The 27,690-nt window shown below is 49.2% G+C and overlaps 1 protein-coding gene across 1 annotated transcript in view; it reads left to right on the top strand.

Moving 5' to 3' along the window:
- Window positions 1–13,121: 13,121 nt before the first annotated feature.
- Window positions 13,122–27,690, top strand: part of DCDC2C (doublecortin domain containing 2C) — a 76,513-nt gene continuing 61,944 nt past the window's right edge. Inside the window, 2 exon segments of the mRNA XM_067703873.1 lie at window positions 13,122–13,126; window positions 23,033–23,509. Coding sequence (XP_067559974.1) covers window positions 13,122–13,126; window positions 23,033–23,509 — 482 coding nt within the window.

The following is a 27,690-nucleotide window of genomic DNA, read 5'->3' as shown; positions in this document are numbered from 1 at the left end:
GAACACTCAGCCGTGCTCCGTGTGGCTTTTCATCGAGGCCTGAGTGTGACCCCAGGTGGCGGCAGCCATGGAGACCTGACAAACAGAGGAGTCGGGAAAAGCATTGGTCTTCTGACCGTAGGGGTCACGGCGAGCTCTAGCATGGGTTTCCACTCCTCGCCCTGGGCCCGGTGCCCCTGCAGCACGGGGGACGAGCGGGGTTTCGGGGGGCTGCAGCGAGAATGGCAAGAGGGTGTCTCCTCTCGGGCGGGGACCCGCGGCTCAACGCCTTCTTGTCCCCGGGGCAGCCTCTGTCTGTCGGTTCCTGCCTCACCCAGACTTGACAAACTGGCTTCCGCGTCTGCCGCCCTGGGGGTCTGGACGGCGCCCACCTGCTTCCTTGGGGGTGGGTGGCAGGCGAGGGCCCAGGAGTGGTCACCAGGGGTAACCCCGTTTAATCTAGCAGATCAGAACCAAGGGCATGTGGCGTTTCTTAGCTGTAAGCAAAAAAATCTGAGTCTGGCTAATTTAAGCAGAAAGGGAATTGTTGAAAGCTTTTTGGCAGTTCAAAGGAATTTTGGAAAGACTGGAGAATGTCTTGGGTGCTACACGGAAGGGAGAAAAGCCCATACACCATGCAGGGCCTGCAGGGTCTCTCTGCCGGTAGCCGGCTGCAGACAGGAGCAACTGCCCTGCACGCCCACGCCGAGCTCCACATTCAGCATTGGGATTGAGCCTGTCTGGGTACCTAGATCTCCAGGCCAATTATGTGTGTCTGCCCAGGTTGTGCACTGCACAGATCCAGAGGCACCACACCGAGAACATTCCGCACACAGTGGCTTTGTATGTGTCTGTGCCCTAGATATGAGGAAGGCTGGGAAAGCTTGCCGTTCGCAGTGTTGATGGAGGGAGGGAAACTCTGCTTCACAAGGATGGGGTATCCCATGCAGACCATATCAGGTAGCTTAAACCACCGCCAAACTTAGGGACTTTAAACAGTAACGGACAAGTTTTGTTCTTAAGAATTTCATCTGGAAGGGGAGACATGTGCCCCCTGAGACCAGAGGGTCCAGTGGGAGCCGAATGGAGGAGGGCCAGGCAGGTTCTGGAAGGGGATGGAGGCAGCCTCTCCCTCCTCTGCACCGGAGGACTGGAGGTGCAGGGGGGAGCAGGGCAGGCCAACACCCGGTAAAGAGAACCCAGGAAGGAAAGTGGGAGGGGTTCCCGAGGCAGGAAACCCCTCCAGGCATCAGAGGACCCCTCGCTCCGGCACACCTGCTGCTCTGAATCCCTGCTCGGTTCAGCCGCTTACGACTTAGGCTCCCTGGAATAACCTTGGGCCTCAGTTTCTCCATCTGTGATAACAGCGCTCTGCAGGGTGGTGTGATGATGAGTGTGATCACCTGTGCCCCTCGTGTGTCAGGTGTGGCCATGTGTGTCAGGTGTGATCATGTGTGTCAGGTGTGGCCACGTGTGTCAGGCAGGTGCTCAGCTGTGCCCGTCTCACCGGAAGCCCTTCCCCAGACCCCAGGCTCCCAGGGCTGGGACATGTGTCTTTCTTGCGCCACGAGGCACAGGTGTGCTTTCTCAAGGTCCGCGAGCCCCTTTAACCCCCATGGAAGCTCTGTGTGCGTCTGCACTTTCCCGGCTGAGGGTCCTTCCCGTTCTCAGCCCCCCTGGCTCTCTTCTCTGCCTGGAACCACTGCTGGGTGTGCTGAACACATGCTCTCACGGAGGCCTCCTAGAGACAAAGCCCAGGGGACCCAGGAACCAGGGAGGAGGGGCTTCAGGCCAGGTTGCTGTTAGGGATGGGGGCGGACAGTGGCAGGGTCAGCGACAGTGGGGGGCCCAGGTCTGCCTTGGCCTCGCACAGGGGTCTTGCAGGGGCGCCCTTGGCTTCTGCAGGGAGGGGCTGCTCAGCTTGGAGCTCTAGCTCCCTGCAGCCCTTGTGACATCACACAGGTGAGGCCCGTCCCCGGGAAACTCTGACTCCCCGGCTCGGGCCCCTATAAATTTTCTCCTGCTGGCACCTGAGTACCATGGGACCTTGGCTGGCTAGTGGGAAGCAAGAAACCCGATTCTGAACACCGAACGTCAGGACTCCTGGTGAGCTTGGAGGGCTGTTTATAAACAATTTGCTATTTTAAAGTTGTTATTGCAGAAAGAACAGGGCGACAGAGAGGAATTTATCAGCACAGCAAGCGTGTGACCCTTTGAGAGGTGAGGGTGGGACGGATCTCCGCAGACGTTTGGTGTTGGGGGTGGCTGAATGCCGGGAATGGTGTTTGCGGAGCTGGGAACAGCCTGAGTGTGCTGAGTGGCTCTGGGCTCTGGTCCTGCTCTGCTGGGGTTTTAGCCACTTTGGTCTGTACAAAAACACTAAAGAACTAAGCCCACAGGTGAAATGAAACTTTGTCCCAAAGAAGAGCCACGCATCCGAGGGAAACTTGAACAAATCCCCAAGCACGTCCACCAGGGATCTCAGTGCTGACCTCGGGCTCCCCCACATCGCTACCTGTACGCGCTCTAGCTTTGTCCCACACTTGAATAAACTGCTTTTATTTCACTATAAGTCTCAGCCTTTTGCCCAGAGGCTTTTTTATTAGGCCCCATCGGCAGTGATAACAGAAGCCTCTGTTCTTGAATGGGAATTGTCGGGACAGCCTGGCTTGCTCCTCAGAGGGAGACCACCCTCCCACATTTCTTAGACTCACCCCGTTGCACCTTCCTATTTTAAGGCAAATCCCAGAGGAAAACAGCTTTTGACTGTGAAATGTCAAGATTATGCTTTTTTCCACCAAGAGAGACTAACGGCCTCACTGCATTGGAACAGCACATTATAATGCTCCTCATTTCTGATGACGGCCTCACTGCATTGGAACAACCCATTATAATGTTCCTCATTTCTGATGACGGCCTCACTGCATTGGAACAACCCATTATAATGTTCCTCATTTCTGATGACGGCCTCACTGCATTGGAACAACCCATTATAATGTTCCTCATTTCTGATGATGGCCTCACTGCATTGGAACAACCCATTATAATGTTCCTCATTTCTGATGACGGCCTCACTGCATTGGAATAACCCATTATAATGTTCCTCATTTCTGATGACGGCCTCACTGAATTGGAACAACCCATTATAATGTTCCTCATTTCTGATGACGGCCTCACTGCATTGGAACAACCCATTATAATGCTCCTCATTTCTGATGACGGCCTCACTGCATTGGAACAACCCATTATAATGCTCCTCATTTCTGATGACGGCCTCACTGCATTGGAACAACCCATTATAATGTTCCTCATTTCTGATGACGGCCTCACTGCATTGGAACAACCCATTATAATGCTCCTCATTTCTGATGACGGCCTCACTGCATTGGAACAACCCATTATAATGCTCCTCATTTCTGATGACGGCCTCACTGCATTGGAACAACCCATTATAATGCTCCTCATTTCTGATGACGGCCTCACTGCATTGGAACAACCCATTATAATGCTCCTCATTTCTGGTGACGGCCTCACTGCACTGGAACAACCCACTGTAATGCTCCTCATTTCTGGTGACGGCCTCACTGCACTGGAACAACCCACTGTAATGCTCCTCATTTCTGATGACGGCCTCACTGCACTGGAACAACCCACTGTAATGCTCCTCATTTCTGGTGACGGCCTCACTGCACTGGAACAACCCACTGTAATGCTCCTCATTTCTGGTGACGGCCTCACTGCACTGGAACAACCCACTGTAATGCTCCTCATTTCTGGTGACGGCCTCACTGCACTGGAACAACCCACTGTAATGCTCCTCATTTCTGGTGACGGCCTCACTGCACTGGAACAACCCACTGTAATGCTCCTCATTTCTGGTGACGGCCTCACTGCACTGGAACAACCCACTGTAATGCTCCTCATTTCTGGTGACGGCCTCACTGCACTGGAACAACCCACTGTAATGCTCCTCATTTCTGGTGACGGCCTCACTGCACTGGAACAACCCACTGTAATGCTCCTCATTTCTGGTGACGGCCTCACTGCACTGGAACAACCCACTGTAGTGCTCCTCATTTCTGGTGACGGCCTCACTGCACTGGAACAACCCACTGTAGTGCTCCTCATTTCTGATGACGGCCTCACTGCATTGGAACAACCCACTGTAATGCTCCTCATTTCTGGTGACGGCCTCACTGCACTGGAACAACCCACTGTAATGCTCCTCATTTCTGGTGACGGCCTCACTGCATTGGAACAACCCACTGTAATGCTCCTCATTTCTGGTGACTAAGTTGCAGTTTGCATGAAAAGCGTTAGCATGTTCATTAAACATCACAGCCTGGCCTCAGCCACAGCCCCTTTTAGAGGTGATCTTGCTCTTTGCCTACAATTATTTAAACGCTAATTTTATTCTATTTAAAAAAATAAATTTATTTATTTATTATTTTTATTCTTGGCTGCATTGGGTCTTCGTTGCTGCGCGTGGGCTTTCTCTAGTCGCAGCGAGCAGGGGCCACTGTTCGTTGTGGTGCGTGGGCTTCTCATTGTGGTGGCTTCTCTTGTTGCGGAGCACGGGCTCTAGGCGCCTGGGCTTCAGTAGTTGTGGCTTGCGGGCTCTAGAGCGCAGGCTCAGTAGTTGTGGCACACGGGCTTAGTTGCTCCACGGCCTGTGGCATCTTCCCGGACCAGGGCTTGAACCCGTGTCCCCTGCATTGGCAGGCGGATTTTTAACCACTACGCCACCAGGGAAGCCCCTAAAAGCTACTTTTTTTTTTTTTTTTTTTTTTTGCGGTACGCGGGCCACTCACTGTTGTGGCCTCTCCCGCCGCGGAGCACAGGCTCCGGACGTGCAGGCTCAGTGGCCATGGCTCACAGGCCCAGCCGCTACGCGTCATGTGGGATCCTCCCTGACCGGGGCCCGAACCCGCGTCCCCGGCATCGGCAGGCGGACTCTCAACCACTGCGCCACCAGGGAAGCCCTAAAAGCTACTTTTAAATGAACTAGTAAGGGATTCCAGATTTAGACGGATTTAGAAGTAGATGCCATAGGTGGTCTGAGCAGGTGGTCGGGTCTGGCTGCTCCATCAGTAGAGGTGGGGGGGGGGCCGTGAGCAGAGGGTTTGGTGAGCCCGCAGCCCCCGGGTCCCAGAGCTGTGGACCCCCCACTGGCTTCCCTGAGACACCGCAGGTGATGAGACTAAACCCACTGGATCAGCCAGAACTGCCTCCCTCTCACAGGGTCTATAACCTTGGTCACAGCTGCAAACTCTCCTTGCCGTGTGAGGTGATGCAGGCACAGGTTTCCGGGACTGGGGAGCAACATTGCTGGGGGGCCTTCTGCCCACCACAGGGTGGACAGGCGGTGCCGACACCCAGGCCCTCCGTGCATGTCTCTGTTGTTGGGATCAGTGGTGTGCCCTGGCTGCTCTCTCCTCCTGGACTCGTTCCTTGCAGTGAGGAAGTGTGTGTTTATGGGTCGCCTTATTGAACTCAGACCCAATCAACCAAGGGAGTCTGCCTATGGGCAAAGTCTGACTGGACACCAGTACAGAGTCCCCGGGCCCTGTGTTTGCTTCTCCAGAGAAGATGCAGCACACCCGTCTGTTTCTGGGGAACCTCAGCCGGCCTCCCGTTTGTTCCCTCAGCGCCCACACAGCAGCCCCCCTCCAGAGGCCTCTCTGCCCCTCCCACGCTCCAGCTCCGCCCACCCACGCTCCAGCCCCGCCCACCTCATCCTGCCCACTCTTCTCCTTGGATAGCCTTGGATGGGGCCTCTCTGCCCCGCCCACGCTCCAGCCCCGCCCACCTCATCCTGCCCACTCTTCTCCTTGGATAGCCTTGGATGGGGCCTCTCTGCCCCGCCCACGCTCCAGCCCCGCCCACCTCACCCTGCCCACTCTTCTCCTTGGATGGCCTCGGATGGGTGTGGCACCTGAGTTCGTAGGAGGAAAGTCGGTGGGTCTCTCAGGGTGAGAAGAAGCACTTAAAGCACCCAGGCCGAGGTTCCAGCTCACTTACCACTGCAGGGACCCCGACTAGAAGATCACGAATCAGACCCAAGGGCGGCCTCCTTGAGAAAGCCCATTATTGCAAAAGGCTTCCGAGAACTTCTCTTCAATTGGCGACAGTTATGAGCAAAGGCAGCATTGCCTGAGGTTTAAACAAAAAGACATTTTGCACCTGTGAAAAGAATTCCCCGGCCCTCTGTGTTTTCTTACAGTAGAGATGAGTGGTCCTCAGACTTTAGTAGGAGAATCACGTGGAGAGCTTAACGTGGTGTGCGAGGCGCCAGGTAAGGCACAGAGGGAAAGACCCAGGCCTGCCCTCCAGAGCCTACACTCTGCCCGGAGACGTCTAGACCAGCGCTGGCAACAAGGCAGGCCAGGGCGCGGCGTGGGGTGGGGAAGCACGGAGGACCACGTAGGTAAGTGATGCTCAAAGGACTCCTCAGGAGGGGAGGGAGCTGGCCAGACAGAGGATGCAGCAAAGGGAGTTGACGGGGGGCCTGAGGGGCAGGACCCTGGAGGGTAGGTGAGGGCCCCTGTGTCCCAGGGTTTAGGCCCTGGGGCAGGGGAGGGACTCCCAGGTCAGCTCCCTGTGCTTCGCTCGCTCTGCTACATTCTCAGGGGCAGGTGTCAACCAAAACAACCCCTGCACAACCTCAAAGTTGAGAGTTATGTTTTATTTGGCGGACAAAACCGAGGACGTAAGCCCAGGACGCAGCCTGTCAGTAGCGCTGAGGGACCGCTGTGCAGAGGTCGGGGAGGAACCAGGATCTACAGGGGTTTTTGCCACAGAGACCAGGCAGTCGCAACATCAAAGATGACTGTTCATTAAAGAAAACCAGACATCTCAGGTTAATGAATTCAGCCCTTTTCTATGCATGGGAAGATGCAAGAGTCTGGGCTCACCGGAATCGTTCCTTTGATCCGCACCTCAGCTACCTGGGGCCAGGATCCTGTGCTTTTTCATCCTGAGTCCCCGCAGGGGGCCCCCTGTCTTCAGGGGGTGGCTGCAGGGGCTGAGGGCTTGGTGGCGGGCATCCTGTTTCCATCCTGAGCTCCCTCAGGGCTCACCATCTGGGCGGCTGCAATGTGATGGCTCGATGGCCCAACATCCTTTGTTTACTGATACGGCAGCAGCATTTTTTTCATTGATGCAGGTCGCACATAGCAACAGCCCCACAAGCTAGGTCACCCAAACCGCTGGCAGCTCCAGAACAGCCAGGTCCTCCCCTGCCTTTTGGGTTCTGGCTGGCGTCAGAGGCCAGGACACTGCATCCTTTCCAGACCACAGGTGTCCCTGGGCCCCAGGTTCAGTAGGGTGGCCAGCAGCCACTTTACACCTTACTCTCAGAAATGGTCTGCTTTGGGAGTTTCCTGGCGGTCCAGTGTTTAGGACTTGGTGCTTTCACTGCCATGGCCTGGGTTCAATTCCTGGTCCGGGAACTAAGATCCTGCTAGCCTAGCAGCGTGGCCAAAAGAAAAAAGAAGTTCTGCTTTGGTTAACAAATCACCAGGCCAGACTACCTGCAGGGCTAAGACACAGGGGTGACCTTGTGCCCCCCCCCCTTTTTAAATTTTTTGCCCTTGCTCTGTGAAAGATTCACAAAGCCCAATGTCCTTTGTTCTGGAAAATAAGTTGGTTTCTTTTCTTTCCAAGTGTAAGAAGTTAGCACTTTTGCATCCAGATGGTAAAGGGGATTAAGAAAGAAGCGTGGGAAGGAAAGATTAAGGGGGAAGCAGGCAATGAATCGAAACGTGAAAAGCACATTGTGACTTAATTGCACATTGTCTGTCTCCCCCCAGGCAGTTTCACGTTTCCTTTTTACTGCAGCTCCTAATGTTTCACTAGGGAATGAAATAAAATGGTTTGTAATTTATGGTTATTTTATCCTTACTTCTTTCTTTCTTTGGTTAGATTTTATTTGCAACAGATGACTTTTTTGCTCCTGCAGAAAACCTTATAAAGGTACTGTAAATTGGCCTCTGTGAAGTGCTGGGGTGGGGTAATCCACGAAGCCCTGCTAATTAAAATCTCCCCAGTGTACTTGGGCTGGGAGTCACATGACGCCAATCAGTGAATTAGCAAACAGAACAGCAGAAAAGTGTAGAAATCAGCCTCCACTCATGCTAAGACACGGCAGAGACAGACGGGGACCTGACACAGGAATTTGGGACCACTTTGCTCTACGGGGGAAATCACTGAGATCCTCCTGTATTTCTCTCTGCCCCACGTGGTGTTCATAATCCGTGATGGGAAGAAAAGTGGGGCAGATCTTGAATTTTTTTGAAAATGTTTTACCTGCCTAATTATAAAAATGTAGGACATGTTTATTAAAAAGAGAAAATACTGATAAATATGGGGAAGAACCGGAACTCTGCTGGAAAACTGCCACCCTGTCCCACCAGTGAGAGCAGCGAGAGTTCTCTCGCGAGGGATGATGGACGCAGAGGCCCGGCAGCGGGTGTGACTGCCGTCGGGTGGGGTGTGGACTCTGGCCTGGTGATGTGATTTCTGGCCATCTGGCCACTCTGGTGGCACAGCTGCTCCTTCTGGGCAGGACCCGGCCAGGTCCAGAGCACGCTGAAGTCTGACCCTCTGAGGACACCTTGCATATGCTAACTTACCCGTCGGAGAAAATGATCGTAAAATGAGGAACAGAGATGTTGATTAGCTTGCTCTAGGTCACACAGCCGTCATTGTCAGAGCTCTTACGATTTACCATATGTCTATCTTTGAAAAAATTGAGATGCATCCACACCTTGACTTTGCTATTCCACAGACTTACCTTAGTTGCACAAGTACACAAAGGTATGTAGAAAATATTCATTCCAGTGTTGCTTGAAGGGGAAAAAGCCAACTTCAATGTCCCCTAGTGGGGAGCTAGTTAAAGAACCCTGGGGTCTTTCAGATATGGAATGATGTGGCCATCAGAACCTGAGCAGGCTGCCCACGCGCTGGGACAGAGGTCCAGGCAGGCCATGTGTGCAGGAGACATGCTGGAAAGGGTTCACGCCAACCGTAAGGCGGGGTGTCTGTGGGGAACCGGGCTTGGGGAAGTTGGCGAGAGAGAGAATGGGCCTTATTTCCTACACTCCACTCTAGTGTGTGTATATATATATATATATATATATTCTCTCTATATATACACACTTACATATGTTCACACTTACAGACCACTTAAGATGTGTATGTATGTATATATATATATATACACACACACACACATTCTCTTATTTGAAAAGAAAAAGGATATTACAGGTAAAGCTAAAGTCCCTTTCACCACCAATTCAATGCCGATTGGCTCCTTCCCTTTGTAGAATTAACACTGTGATAAGACTGGCATATTCTTCTAATATATTATGTACTTTTAAACACACAATATGTGCAAGGGGCTTCCCAAGTGTTACTTCAACTTGGAAACAGTCTTCGGGGAACGTGCTCACCATTGCTGTCCTCCGGTTAAGCGGTGGGACGCAGCCGTTTGTCTAAGGCTCCACGAGGGGCCGAGCTGAGCCTCCCCTGGGCCCGCCGCCGGCTTCCGTGATGTCAGAGTGTTCGCTTTCACACGTGGCCACGGAGCAGCTCAGAGCGCGGGGCGCTGGGTGCTCAGCTGGACCCCAGCATCGAGCCTACTTTTCCTCTGACGTCGGCTGAATTCCTGGTTACGTGGTCTTTTCGGGGTTGCTTTGGGAATCCGACTGCCCTTTCTCGCTTTGCTCGACAGCCTTTTGGGAGGCACCTAGGTTGCAGTCGGGAGTGGCACCAGTGACGGGGCTCGTGGAATGAATCCTATGTGGTCTTACCTTTTGCTGTCAGTGGCTAATTCTGTGAATAAAGGCCCACAGAGAAGTAGGACTTCTTTCTCTGAAGGCAATACAGAGATAAGGAGGCACCCCGTGATTTGGAGCAGGTTCCCTGGGCGTGAAGGTGGGGCAGACACCACTGCGCCTGCTAAGGTCTCGCCTAGAGCCCCTGTCTGCACTGCCCATCTGTCCCTTTAGCCTGGGCTCTCGCATGGAAGTTAGCGATCCTCTGTCACACGTCTTTGCTTTCCACGAGCACACGGAGTTTAGGAAGTGGATGTCTGGGTGGCAGACCAGAGGGAAAAGGATCCCAGGTAAGACGATGATGACTGTTCATTCACGCTTGTGAGGTTTAAAACCAGGGGCTGTTGGAAAGCAGTGTACGTTTGGGGTCGATTTCAACCTGGGGCCCTTGGAATGCTCTGTCGCCTCTGATGTCCCTTCTGACCATCAGGCTCTAAGAATTCAGGAGAGGTCGTGCGCGCCCTGGTCATCTGTGCAAATAGGAGGGTGTAAACGCTTCGTTAGGAAAAGGAAAGGATGATGAGGGCTGTGATGAAGGAGCCGAGCTGCGCAAACATCATTTGGTACATGCGCTGCATTCGGCTTCAGAATCCCTCTCTGAAGCAGGTGTTCTTGTCCCACCTGGTTGCCATGGAAACAGCCTCATTCACTTAGCCCAGGCCACATCACTGGTGACATAAACTGGGAACTGAGCCAAGATCCATCCTGTCTTTTATGTAACCCGAAGATGCTACTGTCGCTCATCGCTGCTCATCAATGAAAATACAGTGAAAGAAATGCCTGTAAGAGGAAACCAATCCAGCATTGGGCTAATGGGGTTCTTTTCGCTATCATCTCAAGCATTACACAAATATTGGATATTTCTAATTTTCTGTATTTCTGTGGTCCTCCAGACCTTATGAGGTTCTAATACGTCTGGACGTTTTAAGGTGGGTCTGTATCTGACGGCCAGAAACCAAGAACAACACAGCGACACACTGATCAAGAGTTCTTAGACTTAGCTGATGCCAAGGAAGGCGCCTGGCTGGGGCTGTAGGAAACCCCTGAAGCTTGAGATGGCAAAGAGCACGATGTTTCTAGGAGACCCAGCTCGATACCGAGCGCCGGCGAGCTGGGCTGCGTGTTCCCTACGCCAGAGTCACAGCTAAACTTTTTGTTAGTTTGTTTTGGCCATGCAGCTTGTGGGATATTAGTTCCCGGAACAGGGACCGCACCCGGGCCCTCAGCAGTGAAAGCGCGGAGTCTTAACCACTGGACCGCCCGGGAATTCCCACAGCTGAACCTTTTGGAAGCCAATCTCATCCTTGATTCACAGTTGAAGACCTGAGACTCAGAGAGGTCAATTTGCCAAAGACACACACAACTCAGGAAATGATGAGTTTGGAATCAGAATTGCTCTCAGAATCCAAGGCCTGTTCACGTTCTGGTCTGATCAGAGTTGAGGACTCACGCGGGAACGGCGGTCATGTACGGCCACGTCAGGAGAGATCTTGAAGTCACGGTCAAGAAGGAACCCACACACGTTTTTCTGTGATGGGAGGAGTGCGTTTCTGGTGTTTTATTTTCATTGTCGTTTTGTTCACTCATGTGCTTCGTCTGCCGAATTCAGTCTGAGGCGGGTGTTGCTGTTGTCTCCAGGTCACGACTGGTGTATTGTCCAGCTGGGAGTACAGGGGTCATCCGGGGCTTCTATGTGGACACCTCTCACTTCACACGAGGAGATTATGCTCCTCGAGCGTCGATTCAAGTGGCAAACTGTGAAGAAGGTGCCTCGGGAACCAGTGGCCCTACCCCGGGAAGGAGCACTGTGGGGTGGTGAGGCCCATCTGCCCCCGACCGCACACTTCCCACTCAGACAGGCTCAGCAACTTGTCTAGAGGCCCCTTTGTTGCCACGGGAGCTTTACAGTGAGATTCCCACTCACGTGCTCTGTGAGTTTTGATTTTTAGCTTAACAGTGTTCTTCAACCTGATTTAGATTTCATTATTCCCACGCTCTGCAAGCCACCCCTCCCCACCCCACGGTGCCCCTGCACGTCACTGTGAGCTTTGGTGAGCAGGTGCTGGGGCAGGTGGCAGGAGTGGGCTGCCCGGACCACCTGGACGATGTGAAGCCAGGTCTGAGCCACCTGTGGGACCAGCGTACCTGCCCCCTTTTGGCTGCCCTGGTCTGCGTAATGACACGGCAGCCGTGGGCTTTCCAGAAAGGGTTCCTTTCCACACCCTGGAATAATGGGCCATGTGACTCATAAGGCTCTTTAATTGGCATCCTCCAAGGTTGGTCCCAGAGTTAATTTTTTGGCAACATGTACCATTAAGTGCATGTCTATACATGTACTTGGGAAAGAGAAATCATGTCAGTTAGCAAACGTATTTTGGAAGCACTCTGTGCACAGCACTGTATGAGGCTCCTTGGACATGAATGGGCTCACCTCCTGGAATACAGCTGGGGAACCCGAAAAGTCACATGATGATAGGAGGGATGCTCCTTTACAAGCAGGAACGACTAGCAGACAATGACTAAGATGCCTTCAGCAAGCCCTTCAACTGTCCACGAGTGCTTCTATTTCTGAATCGCCCATGTATCAATTCTAAGGATGCCTTTGGGGGAAGTAGTGTCTCTGGAATTGACTTACAATATTCCAAAACTTTACTAATCAAGCTTTCTGAAAACTCTACTCATGTGATAAATTTGTTGAAGTTTGAACTTGGAGACGATATTTATTATTTAATGAACAGACGTACCACCATATGTTCTGCACCTCTTTTTGAAGTTACCATCGGTAATTTAAATACTGAGGAACTTTAACATGTGTGTCTGTTACTTTGATCATCTGATACATTGATCAAACACTAGAAACACTAGAAACAATGTCTCTAGTGTTATTTGGCAAAATGAAAATGACCACACAATCCGCTAAGAGGGTATATATATCCTCTGATTTTGAACACAAACCGTAACCCTAACGGTCACTCTAACTTCAGATAAACAACCAGAAATCCCACAACGAGAAGTCAGGACATGAGCCACAGCCAGCCCTGAGGAGTCTGAAGCCATTGCTAAGGTATGTCTCCCCAAGGAACGGGGTCTTGTCACGGGCTGTTACGACAGCAAGGGAGCAGCCCTCCTCGCCCGGCCATGCACTCAACCTGGCACAGCTCGTGCATGTGTACTTGCCCTGTGTGACCCTGAAGATGTATCTGGAGAGGTTTGTGCAACCCCTGTACCACGGCCTCTGTGAGGCCTAGGGCTCTGCTTCCCACAGGGCGGTCTGCTCACAGGGGCCCCGCTGCAAAATGATGCGCAATGAGGTAAATACAGAAATTGGCGCCTTAAATGCTTTTGATAGCAACTGGGCAGAGCAGCGCGATGCCTGATAATTTAATACAATAAACAATTCGGCTTGTGTTTCAGTACATTCTTGTTTTTCCCAGTTCGTCTAGTAATTGATTTATATTGCGTTTTACAGAAGCGTCGATCCAGCGCTGGCTGGGAAATACATAATGGTAACAACAAATGGGCCCTTCCAGTTGAGGAGCACTGATCTAGGGAAACTGTTGAGAGGTTCAGGCTGACCCATTTAAGCCATGGTCCACGGGAAGAGCCCGGGTTTTATGTGAACATTCACAGCACATTCCGGCTGCTCCTTTCTGTGAGCCCTCAAGGTGAAGGCCTTTGGAGGCTCTTTCCCAGACCTCCCTGTCCATCCCCTTTCACCACCACCCAGTGGCTATTTTGACCAGGGTGAAAAAAAAAGCAGGCCTTTATTCTGTTTATTAAAACTGACACTTGATCCTTATTAGTATTTTTATTAAAGTGTTCCATTAGGCATCCATCATTAATTTTTATTACAAAATGTCCTGCCCTGTAAGCCCCATACGGGCATTAGAATGAGAGAATTTATTGTTGCCTAGAGCCATCACTAACATTTTTATATTTACTGCTAGCTGAAGTCCAATGACTGGAATTGTTTGGTTCCCATGACAGAGCTTAAACCGGGAAATCCTGCTTCCAGCTACAGTTGTTTCCTGTCAACTCGCGGCAGAGGTGAGGTCACATACGACTCAACCTTTCCCTGGTAAATATGATGTGGACCCCTCTCCAGCGCTGTGGCTTCTTTAGTTAATGTTGGCAGGTTTTAAAAATACAAAATGAAGTCACCCTTTCCTTCTTGCTCTAGCATTTCAGGGTTATAATTTGCCCTTTTAGTGCGCTAGGAAATTCTTGTCTTAGCGTCCCCATCCATAGGGAGTTAGGAAAAACTATCAATTAAACTAGGATGTGATGGAACTAAGTTGTGTTGGGCTAGATATCTCCTAACAATGTCTGTTTCACAGGTCCATTAGTTGAAGTGCTATGTACAAACAACCATCAGCTTTATTGTAATTCACATAACATGCGATTCACCCATTTAAGTGTACGATTTAAAGTCTATGTAAATGATATATATGTGCAACCACCACTGCAGTGCACTTTGGAACAGTTTTTATCACCTCAGAAACAAATCTGATACTCTCGGCTATCAACCTTCCTCTCCCCCAGCCCTAAGCAGCCACTAAGCAACTTTCTGTCTCGATACATTTGACTGCTCTGGACGTTTCATATACATGGTCTTTTGTGACTGTCTTCTTTTACTTCGCATAATGTTTCCCAGGCTCATCCATGTTGTAGCACGTGTCAGTACTTTATTCCTTTTCGTGGCCGAATAATGTTCCGTTGTATGGATAGAGTGCTCATTCATTCATCAGCTGATAGACATTTGGGTTGTTTCCACCTGTTGAATACTTATGAATAATGCTGGTAACATTCCTGTACAAGTTTTTGTGTGGACATATGGTTTGCATTTGGGTATACACCTAGGGTTGGAATTGCTGGATCATATAATAACTCTATGTTTTTAATTGTTTGAGGAATTATCAGACTGTTTTCCAAAATGGCCGCACCACTTTACATTCCCACTAGCATCGTGTGAGGGTTCCAACGTCCCCACATCCTCCCAACACTTGTCATTTTCTGAATTTTTGATTACAGCCATCCTAGAGGATGTGAAGTGGTATCTCACTGTGTTTTTGTTTTTGTGTTTTTTTTTTTTTGAGGTACGCGGGCCTCTCATTGTTGCGGCCTCTCCCGTCGTGGAGCACAAGCTCCGGACGCGCAGGCTCAGCGGCCATGGCTCACAGGCTCAGCCGCTCCACGGCATGTGGGACCTTCCCGGACCGGGGCACGAACCCGTGTCCCCTGCATCGGCAGGCAGACTCTCAACCACTGCGCCACCAGGGAAGCCCCTCACTGTGGTTTGGATTTGTATTTCCCTCATGACTAATTATGATGAACATCTTTTCAGTTGCTTACCTGGCCATTTGCATATTTCTTTGGAAAAATGCTTCTTCAGATCTTTTGCCCATTCTTAAACTGGGTAAAAATCCAATGTTATTATTTTATTAGTAGTCTTTTATTACTGAGTTGAAGAGTTTTTCATATATTCTAGGTACAAACCCTTTATCAGATATATACTTGCAGGTACTTTTTCCCTTTCTGTGGGTGTCTTTTCACTTTCTCTAGAAAGCACAGACAGTTTCACTGTCTCTTGAAGCACAGCAGTCCTCAATTTTGATGAAGTTCCACTATGTGTTTCTGTTGCTCATGCTTTTGGAGTCATACTTAGAAAATCATTGTCAAATTCGAGGTCATGAAGAATTACCCCTAGATTTTTTTCTAAGAGATTTATCATTTTAACTCTTAGATTTAGGTTTTTGATCAATTTTGCATTAATTCTTGTATATGGTGTAAGGTAAGGTTTCAACTTCATTCTTTTGCATGTGGATATCAGTTGTCCAAGAACCATTTTTTTTGGAAAAGACTCTTCTTTCCCAGTTGAATGATTTGGGCACACTTGTGAAAAATTAGTTGACCCATACATACATGGGTTTATTTCTGGTCTCTCAATATTATGTGTTTATCTTTATGCCAGTCCCACACTGTTTCGACTAATGTTGCTTTGTAGTATGTTTGGAAATCAGAAAGTTCGTCTTCCAAATTTGTTCTTTTGGAAGATTGTTTTGGTTATTTGGAATCACGTACAATTCCATACGCAATTCTGTATTTCAGAATCAGCTTGTGAATTTCCAAAGAAGTCAGTTGGGATTCTCATAGAGATTTTTGCATTGGATCTGTAGATCAATTTGGGGAGTATTGCCAGCTTAAAAATACTAACTCTTGGGCTTCCCTGGTGGCGCAGTGGTTGAGAGTCCGCCTGCCGATGCAGGGGACACGGGTTCGTTCCCCGGTCCGGGAAAATCCCACATGCCGCGGAGCGGCTGGGCCCGTGAGCCATGGCCGCTGAGCCTGCGCATCCGGAGCCTGTGCTCCGCAGTGGGAGAGGCCACAACAGTGAAAGGCCCGCGTACCGCAAAAAAACAAAACAAAACGAACTCTTCCAATCCACGAACGTGCGATGTTTTCCCATTTGTTTACATTTCCTTAATTACTTTCAACAACATTCTGTAGTTTTCAAAGTATACATTTTGCACTTCTTTGTTAAATTAACTCCTACATCTTTTATTCTTTCTGAATACTATTGTAAATGGAATTGTTTTCTTAATTTCATTTTTGGATTGCTCATCATAAGTGTATAGAAATACAATTGATTTTTGAATATTAATCTTGTGTCCTATGACTCTGCTGAACTTGTTTATTAGTACTAATGGATTTTTAGTGGAATCCTTAGGATTTCTACAGACAAGATCACATGATCTGTTAATAGAGATCGTTTTACTTCTCCCTTTCCAATATGAATGCCAGCTTCCTTCCTTCTTTCCTTCCTTCCTTTCTTCCCCCTCCTCTCTCTCTCTGTTTCTTAAAATCTCCAGTGCAAAGTTGAAAAGAAGTGGCAAGAGCAGAATCCTTGCCTTTTTCCTGGTCTTGGAGGGAAATCATTCAGTCCTTCACAATTAGATATGTTGTTAGCTGTGGGTTTCACAGATGCCCTTTATTAGATTATGAAAGTTCCCTTCTACTCCTTCTTTGTTGAGTGTGTTTATCATGAAAGGGTGTTGGATTTTGTTAAGTACTTTTTCTTTGTCTATGAGATTATCATATGGCTTAATAAAATGTCTTTTGTTCTGTTAGTACAGTGTATTACATAATTGATCTTCAGATGTTAAACTTGCGTTCCTGCGGTAAATCCCACTTGGTCATGGTGTCTACTTTTTTGTAATGTGTTGCTGGATTTGGTTTGCTAGTGTTTTGTTGAGGATTTCCATGTCCCTGTTCATAAGAGCCATTTGCCTGTAGTTTTCTTTTCTTGTGATATCTTTGTCTGGTTTCAGTATCAGGGTAATACTGGCCTCATGAAATGAGTTGGGAAGTGTTCCCTCCTGTTTTATATTTTGGGAAGATTTTGTGAAGAATTGATATATATTTTTTGTTTACTAATTCAGTCTATTTACTTGACATTGGTCTATTCAGATTGTCTGTTCTTGAGTCATTTTCGGTAGTTTGTGTCTTGTGAGAATTTGTGCATTTCATCTAAGTTATCTGATTTATTGGTATATAATTCCTCTTTTATAATTCTTCTTACTTCTGTAGGTCAGTAGTAATGTCCTCTCTTACATTTCTGATTTTAATAATTTGAGTCTTTTCTCTCTTTTTTCTTAGTCAATCTACCTAAACGTTTGTTAATGTTTTCAAAGAACTGGATTTCAGTTTCATTGATACTCTCTATTTCATTAATTTCTACTCTAATCTTTATTATTTCCTTCCTTCCGCTTGCTCTAGGTTTAGTTTGCTTTTTTCCCAGTGTCCCAAGGTGAAGGTTCTAATTTTTTAATATGGGTGTTTATAGCTGCAAATTTCCCTTCAATCACTGCTTATTGGACACCATAAGTTCTGGCATGTTGTATCTTCATTTTCATTCATCTAAAAGTATTTTCTATTTTACTTTTTGATTTCTTCTTTGACCCAATGGTTTAGAGAGTGTTGTTTACTTTTCACATATTTGTGAGTTTTCCAAATTTCATTCTCACTGATTTCTACTTTCATTTCATTGTGATTGGAGAACACACTTTGTATTATTTCAACCCATTTGTTTATAACCACATATAGGGCCTATTTTGGAGGATGTTCCATGTGTACTTGAGAAGAATGTGTATTATGCTGTTGTTGGGTGAAGCGTTTTATAAGTCAATTAGGTATAGTTGGTTTATAGTGTGGTTCTGTTTCCTTGTTGATCTTTTTTCCAGTTTTTCTATCCGTTATTGAAAGTGGAGTACTGAAGTCTCCAACTATTATTGTTGAGTTGTCTATTTCTCCTTTCATTTCTGTCAGTTTGTTTCCTTTATGATTTGGGTATATGTTATTAGGTGCATATATGTTTATAATCATTATAGTTTCCTGAAGGATTGACCCTTTTACCATTATAAAATGTTCCTCTTTATTTCTAGTAACATTTTTTTTTGTTGTTGTTTCAAAGTCTATTATGTCTGTTATCAGTAAAACCACTCCAGTTTGTTTGTGGTTGCTGTTTGCATGATCTAATTTTTCCATCCTGTTACTTTCAGTATATTTGTATCTTTGATTATATAGTGTGTCTCCTGTAGGCAGTATATAGTTAAGTTTTGTTTTTCCATGCAGTGGGACTATTTTTGCCTTTTGATTGTTTAATACATATTTTGTTATTGTTTGTTATTATATAGTTGGAGTTACAGCTACCATTTAACATTTTGCTTTCTGTGTCTCATGTCTTATTTTATTCCTCTTTTCCTCCTTTACCACTCTTTTGATTTAACTGAAATTTTATAAACAGCATTTTAATTTATTTAGTAATTTTTCCCACTATTTTATTTTTACTTTCTTTCAGAAACGTTACTCTTATATAGCTCTATTTCCATTCCCCCCTTGGTGGCATTGTTGTTTTACAAAGCACACCTATAAATGTTACAAATCCAACAATACACTGTTACAATTATTTACATAATTTTATGTCTTCTGAAGAAGCTGAGAGAAGAAAGGACAGCAAGTTTATTTACATTTACTTAAGGTTTTTTATATTCACCTTCCTATTTATCATTTCTGGTTGTCTTCACTTGTTCCTGTGGATTTAAGTTACCATATGTAGTCATTTTCTTTAGCCCAATACAGCTGTGCTCCCAACAACCTCCTTTGTGCAGCTACTGGTAAATATATTACACATAGATCACATTTTTATTTATCAAAAGCCCAACATACAGTATATACATATTATTTTATACTATTGTTTTTTAAATCACTTAACAGAAGAAGGGACAGGAGCTGTGTATTTATACTGTCTCATAATAATTATATAATCACCTTTACAGGTGCTCTTTGCTTTTCCATGTTTAGCTGCTGGCCGTGTTACTTCAGTGAAGTCAATTTCACCCTCACAGTGTGAGCTTCTGGTGCTGCCCCTTGGGGGGCACAACCCTGGGGATGCCCACAGTGGCCCTGAGAGGACAGCTTGGGTAGAGCTCTCTTTGACTATCTCTTTCCTTAACCACATGCACAGTTAGCTCCACTAATTGCCGTCCAATTGCTCTATTTTTTCAACAACGCCCTGGGCATAAATTGCTCCACATACCAATCCAATTAAATTTGGGTTTCTTTGAAGTGATAGTTTTTGAGGTCAGAGTTTTTTTTTGTTTTGTGGTACGCGGGCCTCTCACTGCTGTGGCCTCTCCCGTTGCGGAGCACAGGCTCCGGACGCGCAGGCTCAGCGGCCGTGGCTCACGGGCCCAGCCGCTCCGCGGCATGTGGGATCCTCCTGGACCGGGGCACGAACCCGTGTCCCCTGCGTCGGCAGGCGGACTCTCAACCACTGCGCCACCAGGGAAGCCCGAGGTCAGTGTTTGAGATTTTTTCTGATCCCAGAAAGGCTTCTTTGAGCTCTTTCCCTGTTCTTTCCAGCCAACTGTCTCGCCTACAGTTTGTACTGCAGTTGTATATATATATATATATATATATATATGTATATCTGATGAATGTATTAGTCTCAGTCTCCTCTTATAGCTTTTCACCATCACCGCCATTGTTTTTGAGAGCACCTTAGGCTTGAACTTCTCCATACTCTGTTCCACGTGAAGCCCATTTACTGGGAAGAGATTTGGAGCTCTCTGTTCTAGGACCCGCTTCTCCCTTATCTCTGAGCCCTGGCTCTGGAGCTGGGGGGTGGGGACAATGGTGCACTTCTCTCTGACTGACGGCCCTGCTTTGGGAGCTGGGTGCTCAGTGGACGGGGGCAGTAGCCTCAGGTCTTCTTGGCTTGTCTCTCTCAATGTGGACCCCCTGCCTTGTGAACTGAGACACAGGCGATCATGGCTCCAGTATCTCAGTGGGGCTGTGTGCAGGGTAGAGCCCCATCTCCTGAGTGGGGGCTGGGTGGAAGGAAGGTGCCCCCCTCTTCTCAGCCACACTCACCTGGAACTTAGCCTCACAACAGGTAGATGGGGCAGAATGAGAACCCTCCTGGGAAGAAAGCCCCCAACTGAGACCTGGGGACCAGCCCTGCGTTCGTGGCTGCACCTGTGTGGAGGGGAGACTCCACTTCATTGTAGTGGGAGGAGGGAGCAAAGGTGCTGGCCTGGTTCACATACCATAGACTCTCCCTGGTCTTGCTGAGTTTTAGGAGATTTTTGGAATACATGTGGCTTCATTTTCTGTGTGCCCTTAGGACTATTCCCAGAGACTTTAAGTGGTTGCTTTTTTTTGTGGTACACGGGCCTCTCACTGTTGTGGGCTCTCCCGTTGCGGAGCACAGGCTCCGGACACGCAGGCCCAGCGGCCATGGCTCACGGGCCCAGCCGCTCCGCGGCATGTGGGATCCTCCCGGACAGGGGCACGAACCCGCATCCCCTGCAGGCGGACTCTCAACCACTGCGCCACCAGGGAAGCCCTAAGTGGTTGCTTTTTTCCTAATTTTCACAAACTTCCCTGGGGAATGGGTCAGCAGAGGTCCATGTGCCATCATGCTAGAAGTGGATCTCTTGACCCTCACTTTAGATGCAACACGTTTCTGGTTATCATGCTTTAAAGTAAGACACCAACATGTAGAGACTTGAACACGTTTAGTGATATTGATTGCTCATGGAAACCATCTGTTCTAAAATCAATGGAAGCAACTCAAAGAGCAAAGCCAACAGGAGAGGTTTAGGACTTTTCACGTTCGCTAATTCAACAAACACTTATGGTATCGCTGTGTTGAGCTAGGGGCTAAGCGTCGGCCGTATAATCACTTCCCAGATGATGAGTAGGGCTGAGGCAACAGAACACAAGCTTCCTGAAGACAGGGGTCATGTGTCTGGGCTGTCCTTTGCTCACGCCCACTTCCTAGCACAGGCTGGGGGGACAGAGTAGATGCTCAGTAGCCATTTGTTGTTAAGACTGAACCGACAGGGTCCTCGCCCTTACAAAGTGAGCCACCCAGGTGGGAGATGCACAAGAAAAATCCTGCAAAAATAGTGATAAGTGTCACAGCAAAAGCACTTAGTAGAGCCCTGAGAAATTTCTATTTGGCAACTTTTGATAACTGAAATAGCAACTTCCTATGTTCAACCCAGTGTGTACAGAGCTTAGGCGTTGAGGGAGCGTCTGAAAAGGTATTGGTGGGAGCGCTGCTTTGTGGTGTTGGTCCTTGGAGTTTCCTGCACACGTTAAGTCTCGTTCTTGACTGGCAGCCTCCACGGATAGAAGGTGAGGGGTGGGCATGTCTGTATGCGGAGTTCTCCTCCCCACCTCCCCCGCTTCACCTTTAACTGCTCCATGAGGATTCCACCCGGATCCAAGTTTAAAAGGGAGCGGAAGCAGTAGGAGAACCCAGTGGGACACCTGGGGTGGGCATGGAGTGGCTTTATTGAGTCTCCCTCAAAGGTACCAAGAGGCATATCTAATATTCCAGGACACTTTTGATAAAAGGGAGGCTGGATATTAATTCTGTAAAGAAGAACCTCATTTTTTTAAAATGTAAAACCAGCTTTATGTTAACAGACATTAACATTCTACACCATTAAAGCAGATCATAATGTTCAATGAACCAGAAGAGTGTTGTGAATTAGTCCTGCTAGTGTATTTTCCTGGGTTTTACGCCAACACAGTCTGGTTTCATTTACTGTAAATATCAAGGCTCCCACGGTTCCACTGAAAGTTTTTCAGATCACTCAATTTCACCAAATCGTTCATGTACAGATATATAGGGCTGGCTTCAGCAGAATACTCTGATGAATGATTTTGAGCTTCTGTATAAAAAAGCTTGGCTTCCACCTTCTAGGAAATAATCAAACAAATAAAAAGCATTCATTTTATTAGAATCAGATAATGTGAATGGATCTTCGTAGCTATTTTCTGCTCTGCAGACCTAATCTCAGGCTGCTGTGGTTCTCAGCAGCTATTTGATTTTGAGAATATTAGCTTTAGTATTCTCAATTGCATTGCAAAGCAATGTGTTGTAAAAATAAAAATGTGAGGCTCTCGTGTGAGTCGGTGTAGGATGTAGCAATGCTGATTTCTGACACCAAACATTTATCTGTGGTGAATTTCCCAATTGCTTTTTGGCCTTCCTGGAGTTATTAGTTCAACAACAACAAAACAATGCAAGCACCTACTACGCGCCATACAAAAAGCAAGCAAGGGCTTCCCTGGTGGCGCAGTGGTTAAGAATCTGCCTGCCAGTGCGGGGGACAAGGGTTCGATCCCTGATCTGGGAAGATCCCACATGCTGTGCAGTAACTAAGCCCGTGCACCACAGCTACCGAGCCTGCGCTCTAGAGCCCACGAGCCACAACCACTGAGCCCACACGCTTAGAGCCCATGCTCCACAACGAGAGAAGCCACCACAATGACACGACGGCACGCAGCAACGAAGGCCCAATGCAGCCAAAAGAAAAGAATAGGGCACGACTCTCCCAAGGACATACAGGCCCTTGACTTGTTCTTCCCCCAAATGAAGGTGCGTCCCGAACGCTGCACCTTTGCGATACCACGTGACAGCTGCGCCTCGTATTCCAGTTTCTCCCACGCTCTGCACGGTTCTTGACAATTCCTCCCTGACGCAGTTTAATTTTCAAGACGGTGCTGCTACCCGCCATCTCCCCACGTCTTGCGCGTCGGAGGGCGGAGGAGTAGTGGGAGGGGTCGCGGTGGGTGCCCAGTGCCTCGCCCCCTGCCCTCCCGCCGCCTTCGGGGGAGCCGCGCCCCGTCCCTTTCTCCAGCTCTGCCGTCCTCATCTGTCCGGACTCTGATGCCCCGTCACCCGCCCCGGCTCTGCTTCCCCCTCACGTGTCCTCTCCCGGGCGGCAGCGCGCTGCGGTCGCAATCGCCGGTGGCGTCACCGCGGGCGGTGGCGGCCGTGGCCCAGGCAGCCCGGCTGTCCGGCGGCGGAGCGAATGGGCGGTGCGGGCCGTGAGCTCGCGCGCGCCGCACGTGCTGGTGGACCCCGCGCCCGCCAGAACCATCGTGGTGTACCGCAACGGGGACCGGTTCTACGTGGGCCGCAAGTTCGCGCTGTCGCGGCGCCCCGTGGCCACCTTCGAGGCGCTGCTGGAGCAGCTGACGGAGCAGGTGGCGGTGCCCTGCGGTGCGCGGCGCCTCTTCACGCCGACGCGCGGGCGCCCGGTGAGCGAGCTGGACGCGCTGCAGGCCGGCGGCAAGTACGTGGCGGCCGGGCGCGAGCGCTTCAGGAAGCTGGAGTAAGTGCCGCCGCGCCCCCCGGCCTCTGCGCCCGCCCCCCGGCTCCATCGCCTCGCCCCGCGGGGCTGTGGACCGCGACCGGGTCTGCCGCGGCCTGGCGGCCCGTCCTGTCCCCGCGGGGCTGTGGACCGCGACCGGGTCTGCCGCGGCCTGGTGGCCCGTCCTGTCCCCGCGGGGCTGGGAACCGCGACCCGGGTCTGCCGCGGCCTGGCGGCCCGTCCTGTCCCCGCGGGGCCAGGGACCGCGACCCGGGCCTGCCGCGGCCTGGTGGCCCGTCCTGTCCCCGCGGGGCCGGGGACCGCGACCCGGGTCTGCCCCGGCCTGGTGGCCCGTCCTGTCCCCGCGGTGCCAGGGAACACGACCCGGGTCTCCTCAGGTCTGGTGGCCCGTCCTGTCCTCGCGAGGCTGGGGAACGCGTCCCACTTCTGCCCCCGCCCAGCGCCGCCGTCCTGTATGGACTTTGTCTGAGAGGCCTTCTCGGGCCGCAGTGCACCCTGCATGCCCCCGGAAATCGCCCCTGCTCGCCCTGTGGGGAGGGCAGACCAGCTACTATCTCCCGACCCATCAGTATTGTAGAGAATTAGAAAGAGGGTGGGGAGAGGGGGCGGCGGGTGTGGCAGTGAAAATAGGGTGCCCAGGGTCGCCTCTTTGAAAAGGTGACCTCTTCGCGAAGGTCTGCAGGAAGAAAGGGAGTGGCCACCGGAGGGAGCACGCTGGCAGGCAGAACGCCGAGCTGGGTTACAGCTTGTCCAGGCTGGTGTCCCCGGGACCTGGGCACGCCTCCTTCCCTGAGAGCACTTACCGAGCTGTGCTGTCGGCCCAGCTCGCTGCTCTCTATCCTGCTGGTTAAGACCCTACAGAGGACAGGCACCCGTGATTTCTGAAATCCTGGCAACTGACGCAATGCCGGCCTACAGTACAGCCTCTGAATGCTGGCCTGGGAGCAAGGACACCCGCCCCAGCGTCTGCTGCCATCAAGACAGCAGCCGCGGACAGATGGCAGCTGTCCTGGTGGAACAGGCCTGTGTATCAACGTCAGGGCCACTCAGAAAGCCATAATGGAGACTGGCCACATTCAGGCTGTCCGTTGTACTTGTGGGTACCCACTCAAAGCGTCGATTTAATTCTTTTTTGTTTAGCCTGGGATTGGTATTGCATTCTCTTTGAGATCTTACTGCAAATGGGGTTATAGTACACTCTCTTACTTTTCTTCCCAAGAGTACCTCAGTCTTTTGTGCACTTATAATCCTTGTAACTTCTCTAAGCTTTCTTGGTAACTGTCATTATACAAATGTCATTGCAAACCAAAGGTGTCTTGCAGGTCCTTAACAAAAGCTATTGTGCGCGTCTCCCTGTAGGGCAGCCTCGGGGCTGCTGCAGAGGGCCTTACAGTGTATGTTTTGGGAAGATAAGAGACAAACAGAAGTCACCACAAAAGAGACAGTGGTAACGGCTAGGACAGAAGCACAGGGTTAATTCTGTCTAGGTGAAGGACCTCAGAAAAGGCTTCCTTTGCCAAATGGAAGGGAGAACATTGTTTTGTTTCTTAATCCTCTGTGCATTCCTGGGCTGCCTTGGCCTCACTCATTTCTTGTGTCTGCCCCTAAAGATGTTATGACCGTTCCTTACATTGTTGTTAACTCTTGTTTCTTTCATTGTGAGATGTATCGTATATACGGAAGAGTGTATACAGTTTTATGTACAGTTTAAAGAATAGTAATAAAGCCAGCCTCTGTGTAAACTACAGCCCAGATTACGCAAAAGAGCATTACCAGCGTTTTAAAAACCTCCTACCTCCACTCCCATCCTTTGCCCACAGGTAACCACTACTTTGGCTTTTGGAATAATCATCTTTTCATATTAATCTATCCCTGAAGGGTAGATTTTTTTCAATGTTTTATGTACTTTATGTAAATGCAATTATATTGCATATATTTTGTTACTTGCTTTTTCACACAATAATATGCTTTGGAGACTCATCCGTGTTAAAAGCATGTAGCTGTAGTCATTCTTTTTTACTGTTATGTATTATTTCATTGACTGATATACCAGTTTATTTATCCAATCAGTTGATGGATAATTCGGGTCACTTTAAATTTTATGCTAAAGTAAGCAACGTTGCTGTAAACATCCTTTTACCTGTCTCCTGGTGCACACGTGGGTAAGACTTTCTCTGGGAGAGCATGTGAGTTATCAGTTGGTGCATATCCTATCAGTGCAAGCTTATTGGCGTAAAAGAGCATTTATTATCTCATAGTTCCTGTGACCAGGAAGTCCAGAGCGGTTCTGGCTCAGAGACTCTTGTGAGTTTGCAGTCAAGATGCTGGCTGCAGTCATATCTGAAGGCCTGACCCGGGTAGGTGCTTGCAGGCTCACTCACGTGGCCATGGCAGGAAGCTTCATTCCTGCCGTGAGCCTGTGCATGGGAGATCTAGCAGCTGGCTCTCCCTAGCATGAGTGATCCAGGCTGAAGCCACAGTGTCTGTTGTTACAGCTGGTTCTCTGTTGCGCTGTCTTCGCTTCTCCTCTGCCTAGTTACCTCTGTGTGCTGGACATTTTTACTCTTAAAACTTATTTGCAGGGCCTCCCGGGTGGCACAGTGGTTGAGAGTCCGCCTGCCGATGCAGGGGACGCGGGTTCGTGCCCCGGTCCGGGAAGATCCCACATGCCGCGGAGCGGCTGGGCCCGTGAGCCATGGCTGCTGAGCCTGCGCGTCCGGAGCCTGTGCTCTGCAACGGGAGAGGCCGCAACAGTGAGAGGCCCGCGTACCCCCCCACCCCCCCAAAAAAAGTTAAAAACAAAAAACTTATTTGTGGAAATCATTTGAGGCCTGAGGTGATATTAGCTTTTGCCAAAGTGGCAGCTTTGCTTGGCCAGCTGCCTGTTCATCCCAGTTCACGATCACCTGATACAGCTTCAGCGCCCAGTTCACGATCACCTGATACAGCTTCGGCGTGTGGGATGGTTCGGACTGACCAGGTGTCTGGAAGCCAGGATGCTGCTCACGCCTCAGGTGCGGCCAGTGAGGTCCCAGTTCACTAGGAGGGTGGTTCACAAGGGCCCCCGTTGGTGGGTCCTGAACCAGTGCTTTTCCTGTGGCCACAAAGGCTGTCGGAACCATGGTTCACCCTCTCAGCTCTCTGTTCCCTGGACCAAAGTGGCCCCAGATGTCGGCCTCATGGCTTCGGACTGCCTTTCTTTCCTGGAGTGTGGGAATTCCTCACCATCTTGATAGGTGTCTTATGTTTCAAAGACATGTTTTTCAGTGTGTCCGGTTTTGTGTTTTAGTGGAAAGGTTGACTGGGGTTACTTCGTCCATGGTTCCCAGAGCAGAGGTCTCTTGCCCTTTTCCTTCACGTATGTTTTTGTTATGACTCTGTGGATGGCAGTGTCCTTTAGACCATGAGGGGTATTTTTCACTGTCTTCTAACTTGGTGGTTGCTGATGAGATATCAGCTATCATCGTTCACTTCTCTGAAAGTAATGTTTTATCTCTTTTAGCTTCTTAAAATGTGTGCTGTTTGATTCTGGGTGCTGTGCTTCAGACGATACGTCTCAGTGCAGATTTATTGAATTATCTTGAGTCTTTGGTGTGGTGACTCAGCCATTGTCTCTTCAGGTGATGCCTCTGTCTTATGTTCTCTCTCTTTGCTTTCTGTGTCTGGGTTGATGTGGGTTAGCATATTTCATTAGCTCTAACCTCCAAGAGTCCCCCTCTTTTTCACATCTCTCTCTCTCTCTCTCCTTTATCTTTGTGCTATAATCTGGGTACTTCTGCCTCATGTATTTCTCTCTCTCTCTTATCTTTGTGCTATAATCTGGGTACTTCTGCCTCATGTATTTCTCTCTCTCTCTTATCTTTGTGCTATAATCTGGGTACTTCTGCCTCATGTATTTCTCTCTCTCTCTTATCTTTGTGCTATAATCTGGGTACTTTAGATTTGATTAATTTTTTTCTGCAGTGTATACTAGGCTTCACACCAATTTATTGAATTTTAAATTTAAATCATTCAGTTTTTCATTTCCACACATTCTATCTGGCTCTTTTCAAATCCTCCATGTTATTCTCTCGAGTCTCTGTATTGCATGTATTTTCAAGCTTGTCTTCCGTTGAAATATTGTCTTTCTGTGGTCTGTGCCTGTAATCCCAGTATTTGAAACTCATCTCTGTTTTCTCTTA

This window comes from Pseudorca crassidens, chromosome 14, assembly GCF_039906515.1.
Source record: "Pseudorca crassidens isolate mPseCra1 chromosome 14, mPseCra1.hap1, whole genome shotgun sequence".
NCBI classification, from domain to species: domain Eukaryota; kingdom Metazoa; phylum Chordata; class Mammalia; order Artiodactyla; family Delphinidae; genus Pseudorca; species Pseudorca crassidens.
Note: the sequence above shows the minus strand (reverse complement) of the source record. Positions and strands in the feature narration are given on the sequence as shown.